The following is a 21,608-nucleotide window of genomic DNA, read 5'->3' on the forward strand; positions in this document are numbered from 1 at the left end:
ATCGCGCTCTACGTGGCCAAAATATGAACTTTTGTGGGATGTGGGCCCAAATCACACCATTTGAAATCTGTCTACTGTTGACCGTTGACAGATGTCAAATAATATGATAATTAACGTGTCCTATTACCGCCAGGAAGGCACTAGTGTCGCACACACCACACACACCGCCACTATTACCACTTCCTAAATAGCCTTGCTTTCAATTGTACAATACCAATTACGTTTACATATATCTTAGAAGAACGAACGAAATGCCCTTGAGTGTACTGAATGAATGATTCTTATTACGCATTGCATCAGCATGTTTTGAAAGTAAAAAGATCTTAAGTTTACGTAAAACGTATAGGGTTTTTCGCATTTTGTAGTATAGTTAAGCTGAGCTACATTGTGCAATCGAGTTTTTGTTTTGTAGCTTGTAGCATGCGGTTTTTATTTACCTGCAAAATACCATCCAAGAGAGAATCATACCATCTTTGTCTTGCACTAGTACTAGCACCCAAAAGAAAAGGATGAGTATAGTTTTTTTTTTGTTCTTATTTACTGCCAAATTGGTTTGACCATACATCGGATTAGTACATATTGTCAAGACAGCAAAATTTTTAATGTAAATAAGCACCCCGAAAAATATAAAAATAGGCAAGAAACTATGTCTAATTTTATAGTCTGTCAAGCCGGATATGTCAGTAGCAATGTAAAGCAAACTAAAGTATGGTATCCCTAGGAAACGAACAAAAAGCAGCAATGTACATCGAACAACGATGAAATGTAAACAAAACAGTTCCACAGATAAGATATAAATGACACGCGATTTTCGAATAATTCAAACGTAGTGTTGCTAACCCGCGATTTTTCAAATCTGCCGCCTTTTTCTACTGACAAGATTTGCTTGAACGAGTATAGTTAAGTTTTTTATTAGATACCCATTATTATGTTTTTTAGTTTTCTCTCTCAAGTAAAAAACATTCAAGGTTTATCGACCGTTAATTTAGTTTAAACGACTCTTATTAATTACTTGAGTACATCTTAACTAATTCTCGTAATATCGATTTCCCGTTCCATAGATTACATAAAGAAAACACGTTTTCTTCTCTATGGTTCCCACGCCGTCAACAACATAATGATCGACTTACCTTTTCAATTAAATAACAACCTTATTTGGAGCTTTTTAAAGTCAAATTTTATCTAAATAATGACTGGAGGTTGTCAGTATTACCAACTTTATATTTTCACTTGAGATAGACCTTATTTAGATTTAATAACGGTTAAAATCCTTTGGTTCGGGTTTAAATGTTTGAAGTATTTTCTGTGTGGCCAGCATCATTCTTTTTAATGAACCGGTCACGTTCTGTTTTTGAAATTGGAACGTTTGGAAGTGTGATGAGATGAGCCCGTGAGAGCAGTGAAAAATACTAATTAATTAATTAGTTTAATTACAATTAAACTATGTAACACCTATTTATTTACCAGATACTAATAATGACAGATTGATTGCCCCGATTTGTCCAACCGATAACCGACCTGTCATTTTAGTATGAAACTGGTACAAAAGCAGGATTGGCTACTAAATTAGACAATGGAACTGTCATTTTAGTATCTGTAATATAAACAACAACAAGCTTTGGGATCGGCAACGCGCGTGTGATACCTCTGGAGATACTTAAGTATCAGGTTGACGGGTCGGCCCGTATACTTGATTACAACCATTTTGGTGGAAAAAGCAAGATAAACAAGAACCGACCACACAGGAAGGGATCTCCCGGATGCTGCCAACTTGACAAGTCGAGTGAAAACTATACGTTCAAGTTTCCAACGGATTAAAAAAAAAACTTGTCTATGACAACTTAAACCTTGGCCTGATTATTGTAGCGCCTTATAGAATAGAATAGTTTTTTATTCGTAAACACACAGACAATACACATACGTAATTACACAAAAAGAACATACTTAGTGAAAATAAAGTGTCACGAAATGGCCGAAAAGTTAAGAACAGTCCGCCGGACGATATCGGCCTGTCAGTTAGAACAATAAGTTGACAGCTCCGAACAACTGACAGGCCGATATCGTCCGGCGGACTTAAAGTCAGTGGGCCCCTTTAGACATAGATAAAACGGAGGTTTTTAATGGTCGGATACGCGCATGTAAGACCACTATAGCATTGCATGCCTCCATAGGCTTACTGTATCTCCTTAACACAGACTAAGCTTGTTTACCCTATCCTATATACCCTAGCGCCATATGTTGTTATGATAACATTAGAGTACTCTCGAAAATAACAAAACGTCAAAAAACTGGAATAGAAATTTACCGCAAGCAACTCATCTATGGTATTTTCTTACATTTAACATACAGTATTTACGACCAAACACTTTCTATTTTAGCTAGGTACTTATGACTAAAAAAAATTGTAAACCTAATGTTTTAGCTGCCCTTGAGAAACAATGATTTTTAACAATGGCAACATGAGAAAATAGACCACGCGTGTGTTAAAAACATAAATAGAGCCCTCAGCCCCCATGGGTACCGCCATGTGTGAACGTGACAGTTGGCCTTACTCCCCCGCATTTATATGTGGACTAAATTTAATGCTATTATTATGTTATACGAAAATACATATAAGAGTAAGGGTAGGGAGTTTTAAAAGCATCTTACAAAGTGCCATCCAAATCTAGCAAACAGAATTATAAATGGCTAAAATACTAGATGTCAAAAGCATAAAAATAGAAATACTGGCCATTAGCAAACTTGTAAATTAAAAAAAATCCATTGTTTAAATGACGCTGCATCGAACAAAATTAATTATTGGAATCAGGAGGGCTATGATGCTTTGTCACCAAATCATTAATCATTTATTGCGTGATATGTGGAATATCTGATAAGTGATATAATTCGGTAAAAAGACGCGAGGATAAAGTATAAGTGACTAATGATAGCGTGACATGATTTGAGCTTTTGAAAAATCAATTTTAATCTCGACGACTTAAGGCCTATTTTAAATAATAGATTACTTAATCACTGACTGATAAAAATCATCCACGGTTTGAGCTTTTGAAAAATCAATTCTAAACAAGTTTACTTAAAGCGTATTTTAATGAATGACATCCTATCACCACTTATCCACATGTGACGTTGATAGTTAAAAGTTATCCACGGTTAAAGCTTTTGAAGCTTTATTTCTAAGTACTTAGAGTTCATAGTCTTTGAAATAAGCTACATTATCGGATTAAGGTAGAACCGGCTGCAATACTTAATTAACGAAGGCTGATATTTGCTTGTAAATTCATACAAAATTTTAAGGACAGTAGACCTTATTAACCTCAAATACGGTGAATTTTATACGTCAAACCATCTGTCAAAATCAACTACATTGTAGGCCCTCCCCAAACTTAGCCACCTTACTAAGACAACTGCTCGATGCGTGTCATGCGTGTGGCCGTTGCTCCCCGCCTAATAGGTTGCCATGGGTATGCCAACCCCACCAATGCATCTACGGTTCCACTGTGGGGAGCAACGGCCACCATGTCTTGAGCTGCTGCCGTTGCGCTGGGAGGTTCCCACGGCACCATGTTCTTAATGACATCGTTAGGAGAGCCTTAGTGTCAGAGTTACCTAATATCCCATGTATGCTTGAGCCGCCAGGCTTTAGCCGATCGGACGGTATAAGGCCTGACGGCTAGACCCTGGTGCCGTGGGAAAGAGGTAAGTGCTTACTGTGGGACGCCACGTGCGTCAGTACTTTTGCCGCCCCGCATCTTTAGTCGTACAATGCGGTCGGCAGGAGCGGCTGCTGAGCATGCGGCGTCTCTTAAAAACCGGCCAAGTGCGAGTCGGACTCGCGCACGACGGGTTCCGTACCATTAGGTACGCAAAAAACGTCAACAAAATCACGTTTGTTGTATGGGAGCTCCACTTAAATATTTATTTTTCTACTCGTCGACTGCAATGCTTGAATTAAGACTTCGTATACCAAAGTGAAATCGCATATTTTTTCCACTATGGGACCCCAACTCTACTATAATATTCATTTCGATACAGTTTATTCAACTATAATGAAATTTACCAATCGAAAGCGCGGAGCAAGTACCAGGGCCTCATGAGTTACGAGAAGGTGTCGTTGACCAATCGGCCGGGGGCGCGGGGGCCGGGTCGCGTACGAGTATGAAGGTATCGTGGCTGCTCGCGCATCTTAAGGTGACATTCCATTTCCAACCGCAGCTGCACTACTGTTCATTTTACTATGGAAATTGATAGTAACAGCGACGCGTTCAGTACCAGTAGTGCAGCTGCGGTCAGAAATGGAATGTTACCCTTAGCTGTATACTTTTGGTTTTTTTACCTACATATATGATTCTTCTACTAGTTTTAAGTATTTTTTTTTGTTGACACGTAGAAAAAGTATTGTATAGAATAGTGATATAATCAAGCTTTTCAATCTCGTACCTTACTTAGGCAACTCAGCAAGCTTCGTTGCCTAAACACGGTACTCGACTGAAAAGCTCTCCATTATATCACGATTGTATAAAATACTATTTATTTTGTTGTTAGTACTTATTATTTGTTGTTGGCAACAGAAATATATCATCTAAATAGACAGACAGACCGACGGACAGCGGAGTCTTAGTAATAGGGTCCCGTTTTTCCTGAAACCCTAAAAAGGTAAATACTCGGCGCTGAGCGGGTATTTATTCGTCTCCCTCGGTGTCGAGACTTCGGGATGCTCCGGGAAATGGGACCTCGCCTGTTTGAAAGGGGCCTTGACCACCGCTCCGGATTTTTCCTGATGCAAAGACTGTCCATCGCAATTCGCAATCTAACGCGGCAACGCAGCGAGTGTGATGGGCACCTTTGGGTCGGGAGCAGCCCGGGATGCGATGAGTTTTAGTAGATAGTTATTTTTTACATGTTTATTTAGTTTGTATTTATATTTATATGAAAATCCGTTCAGCAGGTTTTGAGTTTAACACGAACATACAAATGATACAAACAGACAGACACGGCGGTGGACTTTGTTTTATAAGGTGTAGTGATGTTTATAATTGGTTTACAGTTACTTTAAAAAGCTCGTATCCGGTAACTTGTGTGGTGTATTACATTGCGGGTATGGTAGGTATGGTATAATTGTACTTATGGTTAAAATTTTCATTTTATTTCTAAGCAAAATCTATCTCATTCATAACTTTTAGGTCCTATGCTAAAGTCTGCAGCGATATTGATAGCCCACGCAGTGCAAGTGTTATTTACCTTACCCGTCATAAATTCATAGAAGTTTGACGTTTAAAATGAAAATGACGCTTGCACTGCGTGGGCTATCAAAATCACTGCAGACTTTTCTCGGTCTGACTCTATTAACTACTCTATATAGCCTATACAGGGTGGTACAAACCTCGATGTCCAAAATTTTTTTTTATTTTATCACTACGTGGGCTATCAGATTACTAATTTGGGAACTTTCCACCTCGGTTCCTTTGACCAGCGACTCTGTCAAATTATGACTATTGTCACTTTTTTTACCTTTACAAAAAAACTTAGGGACTAGCAGTTTCTAAAATAACCAAAAGTCCTTGAACTCGCTTGTTTTTTCTTAATTAGGTAAAATCTAAACTTGACCTGCTTAAACATAAAACTTTGACTTATGTCTTTTTTTTTCAACTCGCAGCCAAGTGAGGATGCTGATTTTTTTAGCAACTGCGTCGTTTGTAAAGGATTATGTTACAAAAAGAAACATTCAAAAAAGTTCAAGAAGTAGTTTTCTTAACAAAAGTTAAAAGTTCAAAAATTCATAATTCATAACTCGAAATCTACGAAAAATCGGCTAACATACATAGAGTATATTCTAATGCTCGACTTGGCGGGGGCACTGCCGTGCCCCCAGATAGCCCACGATATGAGGAAACTAAAAGAAAAATTTGAACGTCGTGGTATAGACCACCCTGTATAGTTTGAGTGTTGGATTGCATTGCAACTAAATCAGTACGACGCTGTTATTTTCTATTACGCGATTACGTCCGATTTTACCCGAAAAACGAAGTTTATTCTTGTTAACTAAGTATAGTTGGTCAAACCAATTTGTCATTAAATAAGAACAATACAAACTATACTCATCCTTTTCTTTTAGGTGCTAGTACTAGTGTAGTGTAAGACAAAGATAGTATGATTATCTCTATCTATGTTTGAAATGAGACAGTGCTTTGACAAACGATATAACCTATTTGTAGTTTCGCATTTTAAATATACTTGGTCAACCAGATCTTGTCAGAGGAAAAAGGCGGCAGAAAAATGTAGGCGCAAAGTGATATCGTCCCATAGAAAATTTGAATTTCGCGCCTTTTTCTACTGACAAGGTTTGGTTGACCATCTATAGAAAAAAATCAGCGATGTCAAATCGGCGACATGATTAGGGCTTGCAATTCGAATATTCGAATATTCGAATTTGTCGAATATTCGACCTGTTTTGATATTCGAATTAGACGTGTGCGCCGCGCCGGCGCGCCGCCGCCGCCGGGTTTTTTTGCCGCGCCGCCGCCGCCGATAAATGATCGGCGTGAAATCGGCGTGACCTTGAGTGTTGTTAATCAGCTGTTCTAACTTGGCATTTGTATTAAAATTTGGATTTATTTGTATTATATATGTTACACTTGTCAAATTTTTATCAATTATTTATTAAATGAAACGGATTTATGTCAGTGGCACAAACTTTTTGACATACTGGTTAAACGGAGTAATCTTCAGTCTTCAGTATGGTGCCGAAACGTGGAGCCTCAAAAAGTGTGACGTCCAAAGGGTGGCGCTTTTGAGATGTGGTGCTTGCGATGACTGCTGCTTATACCTAGGACAGCTCAGCTTCTCAGAGACCTCAATATCGCTACTCGGCTCTCCACAACATCTTTCTTCGGACATATTATGCGTTTTCCAACTCATAATGTGGAGAAACATATGCATTAAGGCCCAATGAATAGAATAGAATAGAATAGAATATTATTTATTTCAGCATAGGTACACAGTTATACAATACATACACAGGAAGAAAGAAAAAACTTATAACTAACTTGTACACTGTCACTACACTGAAAAAGGTGAACACTCAGCATGATGCCGGGTCCTACTGGAGTAGTACCTGACGCTGGTCTTCCGTGAACACCTGTAGGGAGCGTAGTTGCGCGCAGCTACCAACTAAATACAGTAGAGTTATAAGATAACTATATTAATTGTATTAATTACGATAATACACAACGAAGCGGCAATGAAGCAGTTGACATCAAATGATAGTATGACTAGCATGGTCTGGAAAATGTAACATATGGACTTAATATTATAAATACGAAAGTGTGTCTGGCTGACTATATATATAAATACAATACATAAAATAAATAAATAGTCTAAACAGTTACAGTACCTAAAATTCGAAATGACTCTATTTTTTGCTTATCTTTGCTTTTTGAAATGACTCTGACACTACTTTTTGCTTGGACAGAAGATAACTTTTTAGTTTAACTTTAAAAGACTGTAAAGAAGTTAGTTGCTTAAAAGGTGGTGGCAGGTAGTTCCAGCATTTTGTGGCGGTATACTTAAAACTGCCACGAAATGCTGCAGTTTTGTGTTTTGGACACATGAGTAGAGTGGATAATCTTTGGCGCTGCAAAAACCGGAGCTTCTCATGCAGGTATCGAGGTGCTTGAGACTTCACAATACCGAACAGTAGGCAAGCAAAGTGAAGTGAAGGATGGATGGCAAACGTGCTCGGAGTGGAGCATGTGTGAGATAGTCGATGGCTGGTGGCAGTCTGAAGTCTGCACCGTGCAGTCCACACGGTTTATGACCGCGACCGCACGAAATGGAGACAAATTACAAGTGGTCGCAATCCTCAGCAATGATAAAACGAGAAAGATGAAGATACGTCTCAGTGAGACTGGTGCTAGTACGACAAGAAAACCATTAAAGGGAAGCCATAGCAGTCCATTATGTCTAGCAAATTTCAAGGATATTTAAAGATAAGCCATGGAAAGCATGAGAAAACAGAGTCACAGAGCGATACAGATCGGATCGAAAGTCATCGGGACCAGTGGTGGCAGCATGGTTCCATTTTTATCGCCTGTCATTATGCCTGTCACTTTCGTACTTACATACTTGTTAGAACGTGATAGGCATGGTGACAGGTGATAAAAATGCGACCGTGCTACGAGCGCTGGTAACCCCTTAATGCAAGCCAGTTACTAGGAAAAGTAAGTTATTATATCCTATATTCATTTACAAACGCGACCCTATTTTACTCACAACCTATTCAAAACTATACGTAGATTACGTAGTTCACTTACCACCATTCAGGATTAATCAAATTTTCAAGAAAAAACAACAAATTAATGATTTTTCTGTAGAAACTTGAAAGTCAAGGTCACGCCGATTTTACGCCGAAAACACGCCGCCGCCGGCGATTTTTTGGAAAACGCCGCCGCCGATCGTTTTTTAATCGGCGCACACGTCTAGTGGGGAGAGGGGGTAATTTTTTGGCTATTTTCTTAAATAACTTGTAACCTATTTATTGTACTTAAAAAAATCGCTGGTGACCTAGCGGTAAGAGCGTGCGACTTGCAATCCAGAGGTCGCGGGTTCAAACCCCGGCTCGTACCAACTTCGGTACGAACTTATGCACGAAATATCATTTGATATTTACCAGTCCCTTTTCGGAGAAGGAAAACATCGTGAGGAAACCGGACTAATCCCAATACGGGCCTAGTTTACCCTCTGGGTTGGAAGGTCAGATGGCAGTCGCTTTCGTAAAAACTAGTGCCCACGCCAGTTCCTGGGATTAGCTACCAAGCTGCCCCAGGCTCCCATGAGCCGTGGCAAAATTCCGGGACAACGCGAGGAAGCCATGTCCGTCTTTGGGTGATGGGTCACTAATTTACATATGTGTACTAAATTTCAACTTAATTGGTCTAGTCGTTTCCGTGAAAATAGGCTGTGACAGACGGACAGGCAGACGCACGAGTGAACCCTAAAAATTGTATTTTTCACCACTTCTATACCATGAGAGCACCTTATCGTGCCCAGTGAGCACTACGATAAATTAATCAAAGGCTAGCCGTCAAAAATCGACTATATGTCTAATTATCCAACTAACGTAGCCATTTACCGTCTATCGCTGTCAAAGTGGAGAAAACGGTATGAATGTTATAAAAATGTATAAATCTAGACAAGTGTCTTTTATATCATTTAACTCATCCACTTATCAACTAAGTTTAAGTTAGAAAAGTAGACAAATGACATATTATCCAACGACCATGTTATGCAGTTAATCGTTTAACGACTATCGCTGTCAAAAGTGGAAAAGACGACAAATCAATAAAAACTGGATAAAATGTCAGTTTTATCATCATTTATACAACTATATCATTTATACAGTCGACCATCATAGCCCTACTGGATCATTCAGAATTTAAAATTTGAATTTGGAACATTCGATTCTGGATAAAAATTGCAAATGTTTTGTTTAGAAACAGTACCACAGACAATTGCATGACTTTTTGCAAGTTGCCAGCTCTAACATCATCTCCCCATATCCATGTTTACTCAAAAGAAAAAAGACATAACTGTCTTTAGTTTTCTATATAAAAACGTCGTTTAGAGTACTAGAAGGGCATAATTTCCAAGCCACAGGTGCGTGATCTTCTGTCACGCGCCAAAGCTTTTTAGAACACCACGCTTTGCTGAGCAACGTTCATGCATATAATACCTTATTCTACTTTACTTAAGGTTTAGTTTGGCTTATTTTAAATGAATTAGCAATTATTGGCGTTTTTATTGCTTAATTCGCGTTCCGTAGTCCATATGCCATGGATTTAAGGTTCAGTTTTGTTTGATAAAAATGTATTGTCAAGTTTGTTCATATGATACATTACAATCGCTACATTTTGCCGAACAAATAAAAAGTACACATATGAGCCTTGTTCTTAAGGTCTGAAAGTTTGTTTTTGCTTATTTTATATGTATTATCCAGATTCATGTGCATTTTCTTTACCACAATGTATTTAAGGTATATATTTACTCGTTTTGTAACGTTGGTTTAATATGATTTTTCTCGAACATAGCTGCAAGTGCTGCAAGTCTGAGTTCATTTCACTTTTTTCAAGTTACGTGAGTTGTGTTACTTGTGTTGTGTGTTATTTCTTAAACTAAAACAGAAATACTTTTATGATAATATTTAATATACTCACTTAACTGATACGAGTATGATTAAAATTTATGTCCTTGGGGAAAACAACAAGCGTTATTCTTAACTTCTGATCATATAAAAAGCGTATAAATTGAGACAACTGAAAAATACTATAAGGCCCCTTTTTGATAATCTTTCAAGTCGGTCTGTATTTTTATACTACAACTTACATACCTACATCACATACAAATCATACAATGGTTTCTCCAGAGTGTACAAAATATTGTTTTGATAATACCCTCTATAACCATCAAAGACTCAAGGGACGCATGAGGGTCAAAGGCACTTACGACCCCTATTTTATAAATTCCGTCGCTTTGAAATGCGAAATGGACCACTCAAACAGAGTCAAAACGTTTTAAAAACATCGCTTCAAGTTTAAAAGTAACAAATTTATGTTCAGTTACATCTTTATTCGCTTTGTGTATTAAGTTAAAATGTACAAACAATATTTAACAGATTTTCCCGATTTAACTTAAATATAAATATCACATTTAAGAGACAAATATAAAATAAAACGTACTTTGTAAAGTACAAAACGGGTATCAAAATCAAAGCTCAGACTTTCAATTGTATTAAGCTTTTGAGTATTTGAACTTAAGTAAGATTTCTTATTGAAATCCCTAAAGATTTTCAGGACAAGGACGCTTATAATAAGTTTAAGACATGATTCATCCTTTTGTTTAATCTTAATCGGTTGTTTAATCTTTTGTTTGTACTTAAACGGGTTTGAACTAGGGCTCCCGATATCCGTGCTACCCGCCAACCCGTGCGTCCGTGTTCTTAGCCCCGGCGGTGCTAAGCGTCCGAACTACCCGAACCCGTCGAAGTCCGTTCCCGTGTAGTCCGTTCCCGCGTGTAGTCCGTTCCCCCGTGTAGTCCGTTCCCCCGTGTAGTGCGTTCGGATCCGAATCTCGGCTCCGTTCGGGTATTGAATACACAGCGCCGACGGACTGAGTGGACCGACCCACGCGGGCCGGTTTGAGTTTTGAGTTAAAAGAAATAAGTGCCTAGGTATCATTAATTCATTATAAAATGTTAAAAATTATGTTATATTGCGTACGAATAGGGGTTAGGTACTTAAATATATTTGAATCAATGTCGAGTTATATTTTTTGCATCGGTTATATTTATAATGATTATATTCAGTAAGGGCGTTATTGAATACAAACTAGTACCTACAGTATTCTTGTATTGTAAGACCATAATTCGGCACACTACTGGTTTTATAAAAAAAATTAAACAGTTTATTTTAAGAAAACTAAGAAAAATATGTATTATGGCTTACAACTTAGAAAACTCATGTATAGATTTTTATTGTTATATATAGATTACCTTAGAGAATAATAAAGGTTTTTTTTTTAATTATGTTACAGCTTTAACGCCTATTATTTATGTACAGTGTTTTTTGTATTAGTTTAATCATATGAGGTTTCCTCTCTAGGTTGTCTACTACCAAGTATATTATGCTATAATAATATTATGTTGCCAATAGCTCGACTACTACTATTTTAATCAGGATTAGGCAGACAGATGCAATTGGATATCGTCTTCATAATTATTAATTATTTTTATGGTATTTAGGTACCTAACTATCTGTACTAAATATTGATAGAGATAGGTACTTAAAATAAATAAAACGTCTTTGAAGTCGTGTTAAGTGAAAGAACTATTGAGTTATTCGTTATCTACATATTAGGGCAGCAGCCTTTTGTTTTGTAGTAAAGAAGTAAGTAGGATTAACGTCGCACGTGCAGATAAAGGGAATAATGGTTCCCCGTGGTAATTTTTACTAATAATATTAACACTGACACACTGATTCCCTTTGACACTGGTATTTTACCAGGCATACCTTTTGTTTGGAATGTTGAAGAATTAGCCGTGCTGCCCGTGCTGTTTTACAAACAAGGTAAGAGTGGTATTTATTCAGTTATTTTAGAGGGGGCAGCTTTTGAACTGACAAGTACTCATTAGAGTCATTAGTCATTAATAAGGTTTGAGTTTGCCACACCGCCGGTCAACGTTTTTAATCTGAATTGCATTTATAGTTTTACCTAGTTGTTGATGTTCTGTTTTTTTTTTTCGTTTTGCTTGTTATTGTTCATTATAAACTGTGAAAAATGAAATATTTATTTCTTTCCACTCATGGAAAAATTTAGAGGAACGCAAAAAAAGTTTATTTACTAATTTTGAGGTTAGGTCCATTAGCGGCATTAAGTCAGCCGGTTGTACCTACTCTTTTGTTAGGGCATGGCAAATAAAGAAGAAGAAGAAGACTGCTATCTTTTGCTGCATAATGCTCTATTTTCATGTAAAATATATTACCGCCAACATACAAATCCACGCGAACGAAGTCGTGGGCAACAGCTAGTATTAAATATTTATCTTTCGTTCTTGAGACTAATTTTCGTTCTTCGTTCTTAAAAAGAACGCGTCCGATCGTCACTGTACGTCGAGAAGGGGCCGGACCCGCGTGTAATTAATATCCGTGGATCCGGACACACGGGTAACACGGGTACACGGACTTTAATTACACGGACCCTAATTACCCGTTCCGAACGGGCCACAAATCCGGTTTCGTGTAGCACGAGAACGGGGCCCCGGCAACGGGTGCACGAAATCTGGACGCGACCGCGAGCCCTAGTTGAACACTTTCGTATAGAGGTCATCTTTGATTTCTTGTTTACGACTTTGTTTCAGTTAACATTAATGTGTTCCAAAGCAAAACAAGAAAGACCTTGGACTCATACTTATTATAAAGAACAAATTGACCGGAAAATACAATCGTTATATTTTTATTTTATGGTTACTAAAGGGCATTCGCGAATCAAATTAAACTTCTCATAATTTCCATTAGTTCACCTTTCTTTTTGTGATTCGTAAAGTACATCTCGAACCTCAGTTTTTTAATCTTTGAAATTCGTTGTAGCTAATAGAAATAACAGTAACTTAACAAGTGCGGCGTTTTTTGTGTAAATGTGAACGGATAACGTGCGAAATTGAACACCGAAATACGTGACATATGAATTGCAACTTTAAATCCATCCAGCAAGGCTACATTTTGCATGCACACGACACGCACGAGCGATACTTATATCTTTTAAAATCTTTAGATTCGCGGCCGTTAACTTGTACGTAGCAATATTATCTAATCACAAACCTTACCTAGTTGCAATAAGCACTACACATTGTCAGTTACTTTAACAGTGGTCTAAGATCATTTTTTCACGTTCTAAATTCAAAACTTCGCGCTCCATTACTTACAAAGCGTTGCCAACGTTATAATTTAATTGTGATTTCGAAAAAAGAATCTAAGTTTGTTCGTCACGGCCTTGAACCAACGGTCGTCGACCTGGTGTTGCTAGTCGAGAAAAAATCTCCCCGTTTTGTGGAGTTTATGGTCATGTGTTATGGTTGGTAATTTAATTTGTTTTTTAGTGTGTGTTAAGTTGAAATATTGTGTGAGACCGTTAGCCAGTAAAATGTTTTGTCTTCATTAATTTGTGATACATAGCAAGTTTGCCCCCTTGACAAATTCTAATTAAAACATCTACTACTTTTTCTTATCAAACTAAAAGAACTAGTCTTAATAATGAATGACCCACATTTGTCTAATAAAAAAAATATTACAAAGGAAAAATGTTGTGAATATGATAATATGACCATTATTTACCAACCAGTTCCTCTATTTGTCCACTGAAGTTTTCCTCATATCTACATGCCTAAAAACCATATATCGCAACATCAACAAATAAATTGTATGGCGTTTCATAGAACTTAAAATCTTTAATACGATCTCAAAAGTTTAATAGCTTCTCTCAGCCTAATTTGGATATATTTGCATAAGTTTTAACTTTGAAATGGCCGCTCCCACGATACCTTTAATTTAAATCGTTTATAAGCTTTACAGCAAAGGATTGTTCAAATTGTTTGTAAACCATGCTGTCATCCATACGCGTCATTCGTTTGTAAATCATTGTTTACTAAACATACGGCATGGTTCCGTCAAATTCCGAATTGTGTACGTCATAAAAACGTGCATAGCTTCCTAGGACACAGCGTTTGTTTTGATTTTGAAAGCCTCATTTGTTTAATTAAAGTAAAAATTAAATTTTTGAATTTGTCCTTTAAAAAGGTCTCTCGGCAGCCAAAAAAAAATTCATAACTTGTATTATCTTCTACAAGGGCTGCCGTTTTCTTAAAAGATTTGCTTAAAATACCTAAATATGTAAACAATTCTATACAAAGGTCTATTTGTAACGAGGCACGCGCTCATGATAATATAAACTATATTAAAATATAAACATAAACATAAAGTATAAACTAGTCTACCGTCCAACCACCTAATAGGTTATTGAACTTACTTTTAATAGATATTTGTATAGTTACTATAATTTAATTGATATAGTAAACATATAAACAAGTGTTTATCGTTAATACCCTATTTCAAAACACGAATTAACTATTGGTATTTCAGCAATTTCATATATAACAAATGTCACCCCTGTTCCCAAAATGTATGATAATAAAATTAAAACTCAGCTCTGACTCAGATCCTAATATTGCTTAACTAACATGTACAGGAAACACAAATTAGCACCGAAACTTCCAACAATCGTAAGTACATAAACTTAAAAATATACGCCATGTTTCGCAGCAATGGCGGCTGAAGTAGTTATTTATTTAAGACGAACATTGGGTCAAGGTATTACGAAGGACTTACGAAGCCCGACAAAAAGGCTGTACATTAAATAATCCAGATTATTTACAAGTAATGCTCGCGTAATTATTGTGTTTTAGGGATAAAATAATCTACCTATTACAGAATCAATATTCTTAATTTCTTAGCTGGCAGTCAATGATATTCTCGATTGATCGTTGCGTTAAAACAAACAAAACGGTGTTTTTCAAAAGATCAACTTTATGTCACATCATAACCAGTGTCGCTTATGAAAGTTACTAATTTATTAAGTGTTTTTCTAAAAATGCTACGAACTGAGTATGTTCTTTTTTAAGGTTGGGCTGAAGAATATAATATCAAAACAAAACAGGTCTAAAATATAAAATCAAAAGTCGTACCTATATTATGATTGTTATAATACTTATAATAAATGTTTGATACATCGAAATAAAATAAAAAAGTCGTTCGTAAGTGTCATTAGAGTATTCCTTACGTGTAATCATTAAATTTTGTACTATATATATGTAGGATGCGTGGATTGGAACGTAAGGATTGAACGAGTGAGTGAGAGAACGAACTGTGGAATGAACGACGTGTGAATGAGAGAGTATGATGCCGAGTGTCAGTGCGCGTGAAAGAGATAGCAAAACGCCATGGGCAGATTTAAAAATTGTAACCGAAAATTCGGGGAGACTGATTTCGGACGTACGATGTGACGGTGTAATATTTCTGTTTTTTCAATAATATAAGTTTTTAAAGTAATTTTGAGTTGTTTGAGTTCGCCCGACCCACAGTTTTGGTGTCAGATGTGGGAACGGCTCAAAATTAAGTAGACGACGTAATACGACGAGAAGATGACTAGTTGAAGACGTGACCTTGATGAAGACGCTACCAAGACGACGATTTTAATAAAGAAGACGATTTACGACGACTGACGACGATTTACGACGATTACAAACGACGACGAAGATGTCACCACGAAAAAACCGGCGTAGGCAAGACGACGAGCTCGCGGAAAATACGTGGCATGGCGCCGGCACCGGTATGTTACATCTCACCGAGGGCCTCATACCGAAGTTTACCGGCCAGGACAAGACCTACCCAGCGGCTAGGTGGGTCCAGGACGTTGAAGACAGTACGGAGCTCTGCGGATGGACACCATTACAGCAGTTGCTGATGGCAAGACGTACGTTGGCGGGAACTGCATTACTATGGTTCCGGGCGGAGCGAATATTCAAGACTTGGGATGAATTTAAAGCTGCAGTTCTGAAGGAATTTCCTGATACAATCGATACTAAGACGATACACGAATTGATGAGCTCCAGGTACAAGAAACCGAGCGAGTCCTGCCTAGAATACATGTTTACAATGAAAGAATTGGGAAAACGCGGCAAGATGCCCGACTACGTAGCAATAAAGTACATTGTGGAGGGAATAAAAGACCAAGAAGTTAATAAAATTATGTTGTATGGCGTGAGTACCTACAGTGAGTTAAAAGAGAAGATTAAAATATACGAGCAACTAAAAGAAAATATGTCTGGTTCTGGTTCGAGCAAAGAAAAAGAAGCGAAGTCGAAGCACGTAGATCACGAGAAGTCAAACAAGCGGATGGCGTTTACAAGATGTTTTAGCTGTGGAGAAATGAGTCATTCATCGTCCGAGTGTCCACATAAAGACAAGGGTTTAAAGTGTTTCAGGTGCAACTCATTTGGGCATATTTCTTCGCAATGCAAAACGCCACAAGCGACAATTTCAAATTCTCGCGGCAAGGACTAGTGATGGGCGACCGGAAAGTTTCCGTTATGGGAAACTTTCGGTAACGTAATTTACCGAGAATATTTCCGTAATATTCTCGTAATGGGAAAGATATGGAAATTTATGTTTTTTGATGGTCAAAGTACATATTATTATATAAATGACTTCTAAAGTTATAACACAACAAGAAAATATCATTACTGAACTAAATAAAAGATTCCGAATAAATTACCATAAATTCTCGTAAATTACCGACCAATTCACCATGCAAATTAAAATAAAACTGGGTATTTACTACATAATTGTTTGTTCTAGTTTAAAATGTTTGTTCTAGTCTAGTTTCATAAAAGTAATAATAGTATTATGTACCTAAATATTTTGAGTCATGCATGGCACGGGTCAAGCGCTCGGGCGTCAGGTATGCGCAGGTACCTAGTCAAAAATCCCACGCTAGGGATAGATAAGGATAAAACAAAAGGGTTAAACTTAATGTTACTTCAGTTCTTTTTTAACCACCGTGGCAAAAACATCTTAGCAAATAGTAAATTAGTAATCGCGATATTGTGATTTGAGTCAGTTTGTTACCGAATGGTTCACCATGAAACCAAAGTCAGTTATTCATCAATATTTCCGAAAAAAGAAGAACTAGGAAAAGATGTCCACGAGTGCAAATTTTGTGATTTAAAATACCGTTCAGTGAATGCTACAAGGATGAAAAGTCACATATTAACATGCAAAAAAGCCCCAGAAACGTAAAAACATTGTTTAAAGCAGCAAACCGAATTTAAGCAGAGCCTGAGTCAGTGGCCTTACATATTGAAAATGAACACGCAGAAAAAGAAGAAATAGACACTGCTATTGCACGTGCGATATATGTGTCTGGTTCGCCGCTCTCAATGCTCGAACATCCTCTTTGGGTAATAGCATTGAATAAACTCAATCGGGAATACACGCCGCCTGGCCGAAAATGCATAATGCATAATGTGGTGCAGTGTAATAACATGTAATGTGGGTAATAATAATGCGTAAATCTTTTATTTTCATCAGTAACTGTAAAGGTTTCAGACACTTAACATAAATTCCCTAGGAAATTTCTATGCCATTTAAGAGAACTTACGGTAATTTACGGTAACTTATGGAAATTTACGTTTTAATCATGTTTAAAGTAATGGCTCTTGGCGCGAGGATAAAGTACTTTGGAATATGTACATCTTTCGTTATTACGAAAAATTCGATTCCCATATATAAAAACAAAGTTATTAAGTAAATTGCCATTTTTGGTAATATTACCGTAATCTTTCCGAGAATATTCTCTCGATCGGAAATATTCTCTGCAATTTCCCATCACTAGCAAGGACGACGGAAACGCAGCGGCGAGCAGCGGTGAAGTTAGCAACACGAGAAAACTTCACTCGAGTAACGCCGGTGGCGCCGCCAGCGGTGGGAAAAGAAGTTTCATGTGTCACACGAATGTCACGAACTTCACTTCGGACGGCGGCAATGACGTTAGCTGCGCCGACGACGCTGATACTGCAACGACGAATGATTATCAGTGTTTGACAACTGTTATGACGACTACGAGACCAAAAACGATTAATAACAAGCCGTTGAAGCAAATCTCCGTGTGCGGAAAGGACGAAATTGCGTTAATTGATTCCGGTAGTGACATAAATATTCTGACGATCGAGTGCTACAGTGAATTAAGTGCGCCGGAGCTTGTAGAATGTGATCCCGATGAGAATATAACTGGACTTGGCGGTGGTGTAAAATGTTATGGACAAGTTAAGTTAAAATTGTTGATTGACGGATATTGGTACAACGACATGAAGTTTTTTGTTATTGACAAAGATAACCTACCAGTTCATTTGTTTAGAATGATTATCGGGCAAGAATTACTGAAGCATTGTACGACTGTGTTGGAAGAAGGTTTTGTGTTGATTTTACCGCGTATTCGCTGGGTGTATGCCATACGTGTGGATGACCCTTCTGTTATAGGTAACGAGGTAAGCCCCGCGATACGGGAAAGGGTAAACAACATGGTGCAGTCGTATGTTCCTAGGAAGACGAAAGAGGCGCCGATCAAGCTCAAGATCGTGCTCAAAGACGACATCCCTGTGGCTCAGCGGCCGAGGAGGTTGGCCCCAAGGGAGCAGCAGGAGGTAGACCAGCAGATAGCTAAGTGGCTTGAAGACGGCATAGTTCAGGTGAGTTATTCTGATTATGCGAGCCCTTTAGTGTTAGTAAAAAAGAAAGATGGTAGTATGAGGGTGTGTGTGGACTATCGACGACTGAACCAAAAGATTGTTAAAGACGAGTATCCTCTCCCAGTCATTGAAGACCATATTGACAGACTTGCAAATGCCAAAGTGTTTAGCACTTTAGACTTAAAGAATGGCTACTTTCATTTGCCTGTGGATGAAGAATCTGTCAAATACACTTCATTTGTTTCCATGACGGGCCAGTTCGAGTTCCTTCGGGCTCCTTTCGGGCTCTCGATCTGTCCAAAAGTGTTCACTAGATTTATCACAGCGATTTTCAGGGACCTGATTGCTAGGGGTATTATCCTTGTTTTTATTGATGATATTATCATTCCCGCAGAAAATGAAGACGACGCTGTGATCAGACTGGCAGAAGTATTGGAGGTTGCGGCTGAGTACGGGCTGGACATAAATTGGAAGAAGTCACAGTTGGTCCAAAGACAAGTCGAGTACCTGGGCCATGTTATCAAAGACGGACAGGTGTGGCCTTCACCAGAGAAAACGGACGCTGTTGCCAGATTCCCCGTGCCCACCAATACTAAGCAATTACAGAGTTTTATAGGATTGACATCTTACTTTCGAAAGTATATACAGAATTTTGCCATGATTTCAAAACCATTGACGGACCTGTTAAGACGAGAAAACAGTTATGAGTTTAACGATGAATGCCATGCTGCTTTTGAAGAACTGAAGAAAAGACTGGTGAGTCAGCCAGTGCTTCGCATATTTAACCCCAGACTGCAGACTGAGATGCACACAGACGCCTCAATGGCAGCAATCTCTGCAATACTGTTACAACGAGGAGAAGACGCAGAGCTGCATCCTGTGTACTATATGAGCAGAAAGACGACACCAGCTGAGAGCAAGTATACCAGCTATGAACTTGAAGGCTTGGCAATCATAGAAGGTGTAAAGAAATTTCGCTGTTACCTGTATGGAAAACACTTCAAGATTGTCACAGACTGCAAAGCGTTTCAAATGACATTAAATAAGAAAGATTTAGTAGTGTCAACGAGAGTGGCAAGGTGGATACTACTGCTGCAAGAATATGATTTCGAGATTGAGCACAGAGCTGGAAGTAAGATGCAGCATGTAGATGCACTCAGCCGAAACCCATATGTGGCAGTATGTAACGGGCCGATTCATCAACGGCTGAAGACTTCACAAGAAAATGATGATGGGCTTAAAGCGATCATAGAGGTGCTCAAAAAGAACACACAGTACCAGGACTACTACTTGGAAAATGGTTTGCTCTACAAAGGCATACAGAAGCATCTCGTGGTACCAAAGACTATGGAAAACGAGATTATAAAGAGAGCACATGAGAATGGCCATTTTTCAAAAAAGAAAATGATTGAACTTATAAGTAAGGACTATTATATCAAGAATTTAGAAAGAAAAATAGAAGAGTTTATAGTCACATGCATACCATGTCTGTTGGCAGAAAAGAAGAGCGGAAAGCTAGAAGGGTTCTTGCATCCCATTGATAAACAGGAGCTGCCGCTAGACACTCTCCATATAGACCATATTGGTCCGATGACAGAAACCAAGAAGCTGTATAATCACATTTTGACAGTTGTGGATGCATTTACTAAGTTTGTGTGGCTGTTCCCAGTTAAGAGTACTACTGCTAAAGAAACCGTAGATAAGATGATGATATTTCAGCAATGTTTTGGAAACCCGAATAGAATAATTACTGATAGAGGCACCGCGTTTACTGGATCTCAGTTCGAGGAATTCTGTAAAGACGAAGGTATTGACCATGTTAAGATTACTACTGGGGTACCGCGCGGAAATGGCCAAGTTGAGAGGCTTCATAAGGTAATGACCCGCGTTCTGACGAAGCTGTGTATTGAAGAACCAACACACTGGTACCGCCATGTCAGTAGAGTTCAGCGAGCCATCAACAGTATGCATCAGCGTAGCATAAACACTACTCCATTTGAGTTGCTTATTGGTACGAAAATGAAAATAAAGGAAGACTACGATATCTACGAACTGATAGAGCAAGAGAATAGAGATAGTTTTATGGCTATTAGAGAAGAAAATAGGAAGAAGGCAAAGGAGCAAATTTTACAGATACAAGATGAAAATAGAAGGAACTACAACAAGCGAAGGAAGCCTAGTACACTGTATACTGTGGGCGATAGAGTCGCTATTAAGAGGACCCAGTTTGGTGTAGGCATGAAGCTCAAACCTAAGTTCCTAGGTCCATATGAAGTCGTTGGATGTATGGGACGTGATCGCTACAGGGTGAAGAAACTGGACAGCGCAGCTGAGGGTCCGGGGAGTACCACTGCTTCCTGCGACAACATGAAGCCATGGCCTGGTGAGGAGTAAGTCAGGTAAGCTTTTGATGTTTTATGTACGTGCGCATAACAGAGGGCGCCACACGTGTTTTGCATGCCTATGCATGGCGCTTTCACTATGTTTTCCTACCATGTTTCAGTATTTTGATGATGTGCCCAATATTTTAAATATTTAATTAAAGTGTAACGTGTTTCTTAAACTTAAACTATCTAATGTGTAACTGTATCACATAAAGTTATGTCAAAGATTAATAATGTTAATAGCAAGCTTATAATGTTTGCCTATTACTATATACTGATGTTGATAATGAACCTAGTTTTTGAATGTTATGCCTTCGTAACATAATATGATAACATAAATTTAAAGATGTGCTTAGCAGTAAAAGATTATATTATGT

The 21,608-nt window shown here is 38.1% G+C and overlaps 2 protein-coding genes across 2 annotated transcripts in view; both read left to right on the forward strand.

Annotated features, from left to right (window-relative positions):
- The window catches only part of LOC134659597 (protein neuralized), a 46,441-nt gene that overhangs the window by 13,662 nt on the left and 11,171 nt on the right, over window positions 1–21,608 (forward strand). The gene's annotated exons all lie outside the window — the stretch shown is intronic.
- On the forward strand, window positions 20,823–21,380 carry LOC134659763 (uncharacterized). Its single transcript, XM_063515461.1, has one exon. It carries the CDS (start codon window positions 20,867–20,869, stop codon window positions 21,239–21,241), a length of 375 nt encoding a protein of 124 aa, XP_063371531.1. The 5' UTR covers window positions 20,823–20,866; the 3' UTR covers window positions 21,242–21,380.

The sequence above is a fragment of the Cydia amplana genome, chromosome 25 (assembly GCF_948474715.1).
Source record: "Cydia amplana chromosome 25, ilCydAmpl1.1, whole genome shotgun sequence".
NCBI lineage: Eukaryota > Metazoa > Arthropoda > Insecta > Lepidoptera > Tortricidae > Cydia > Cydia amplana.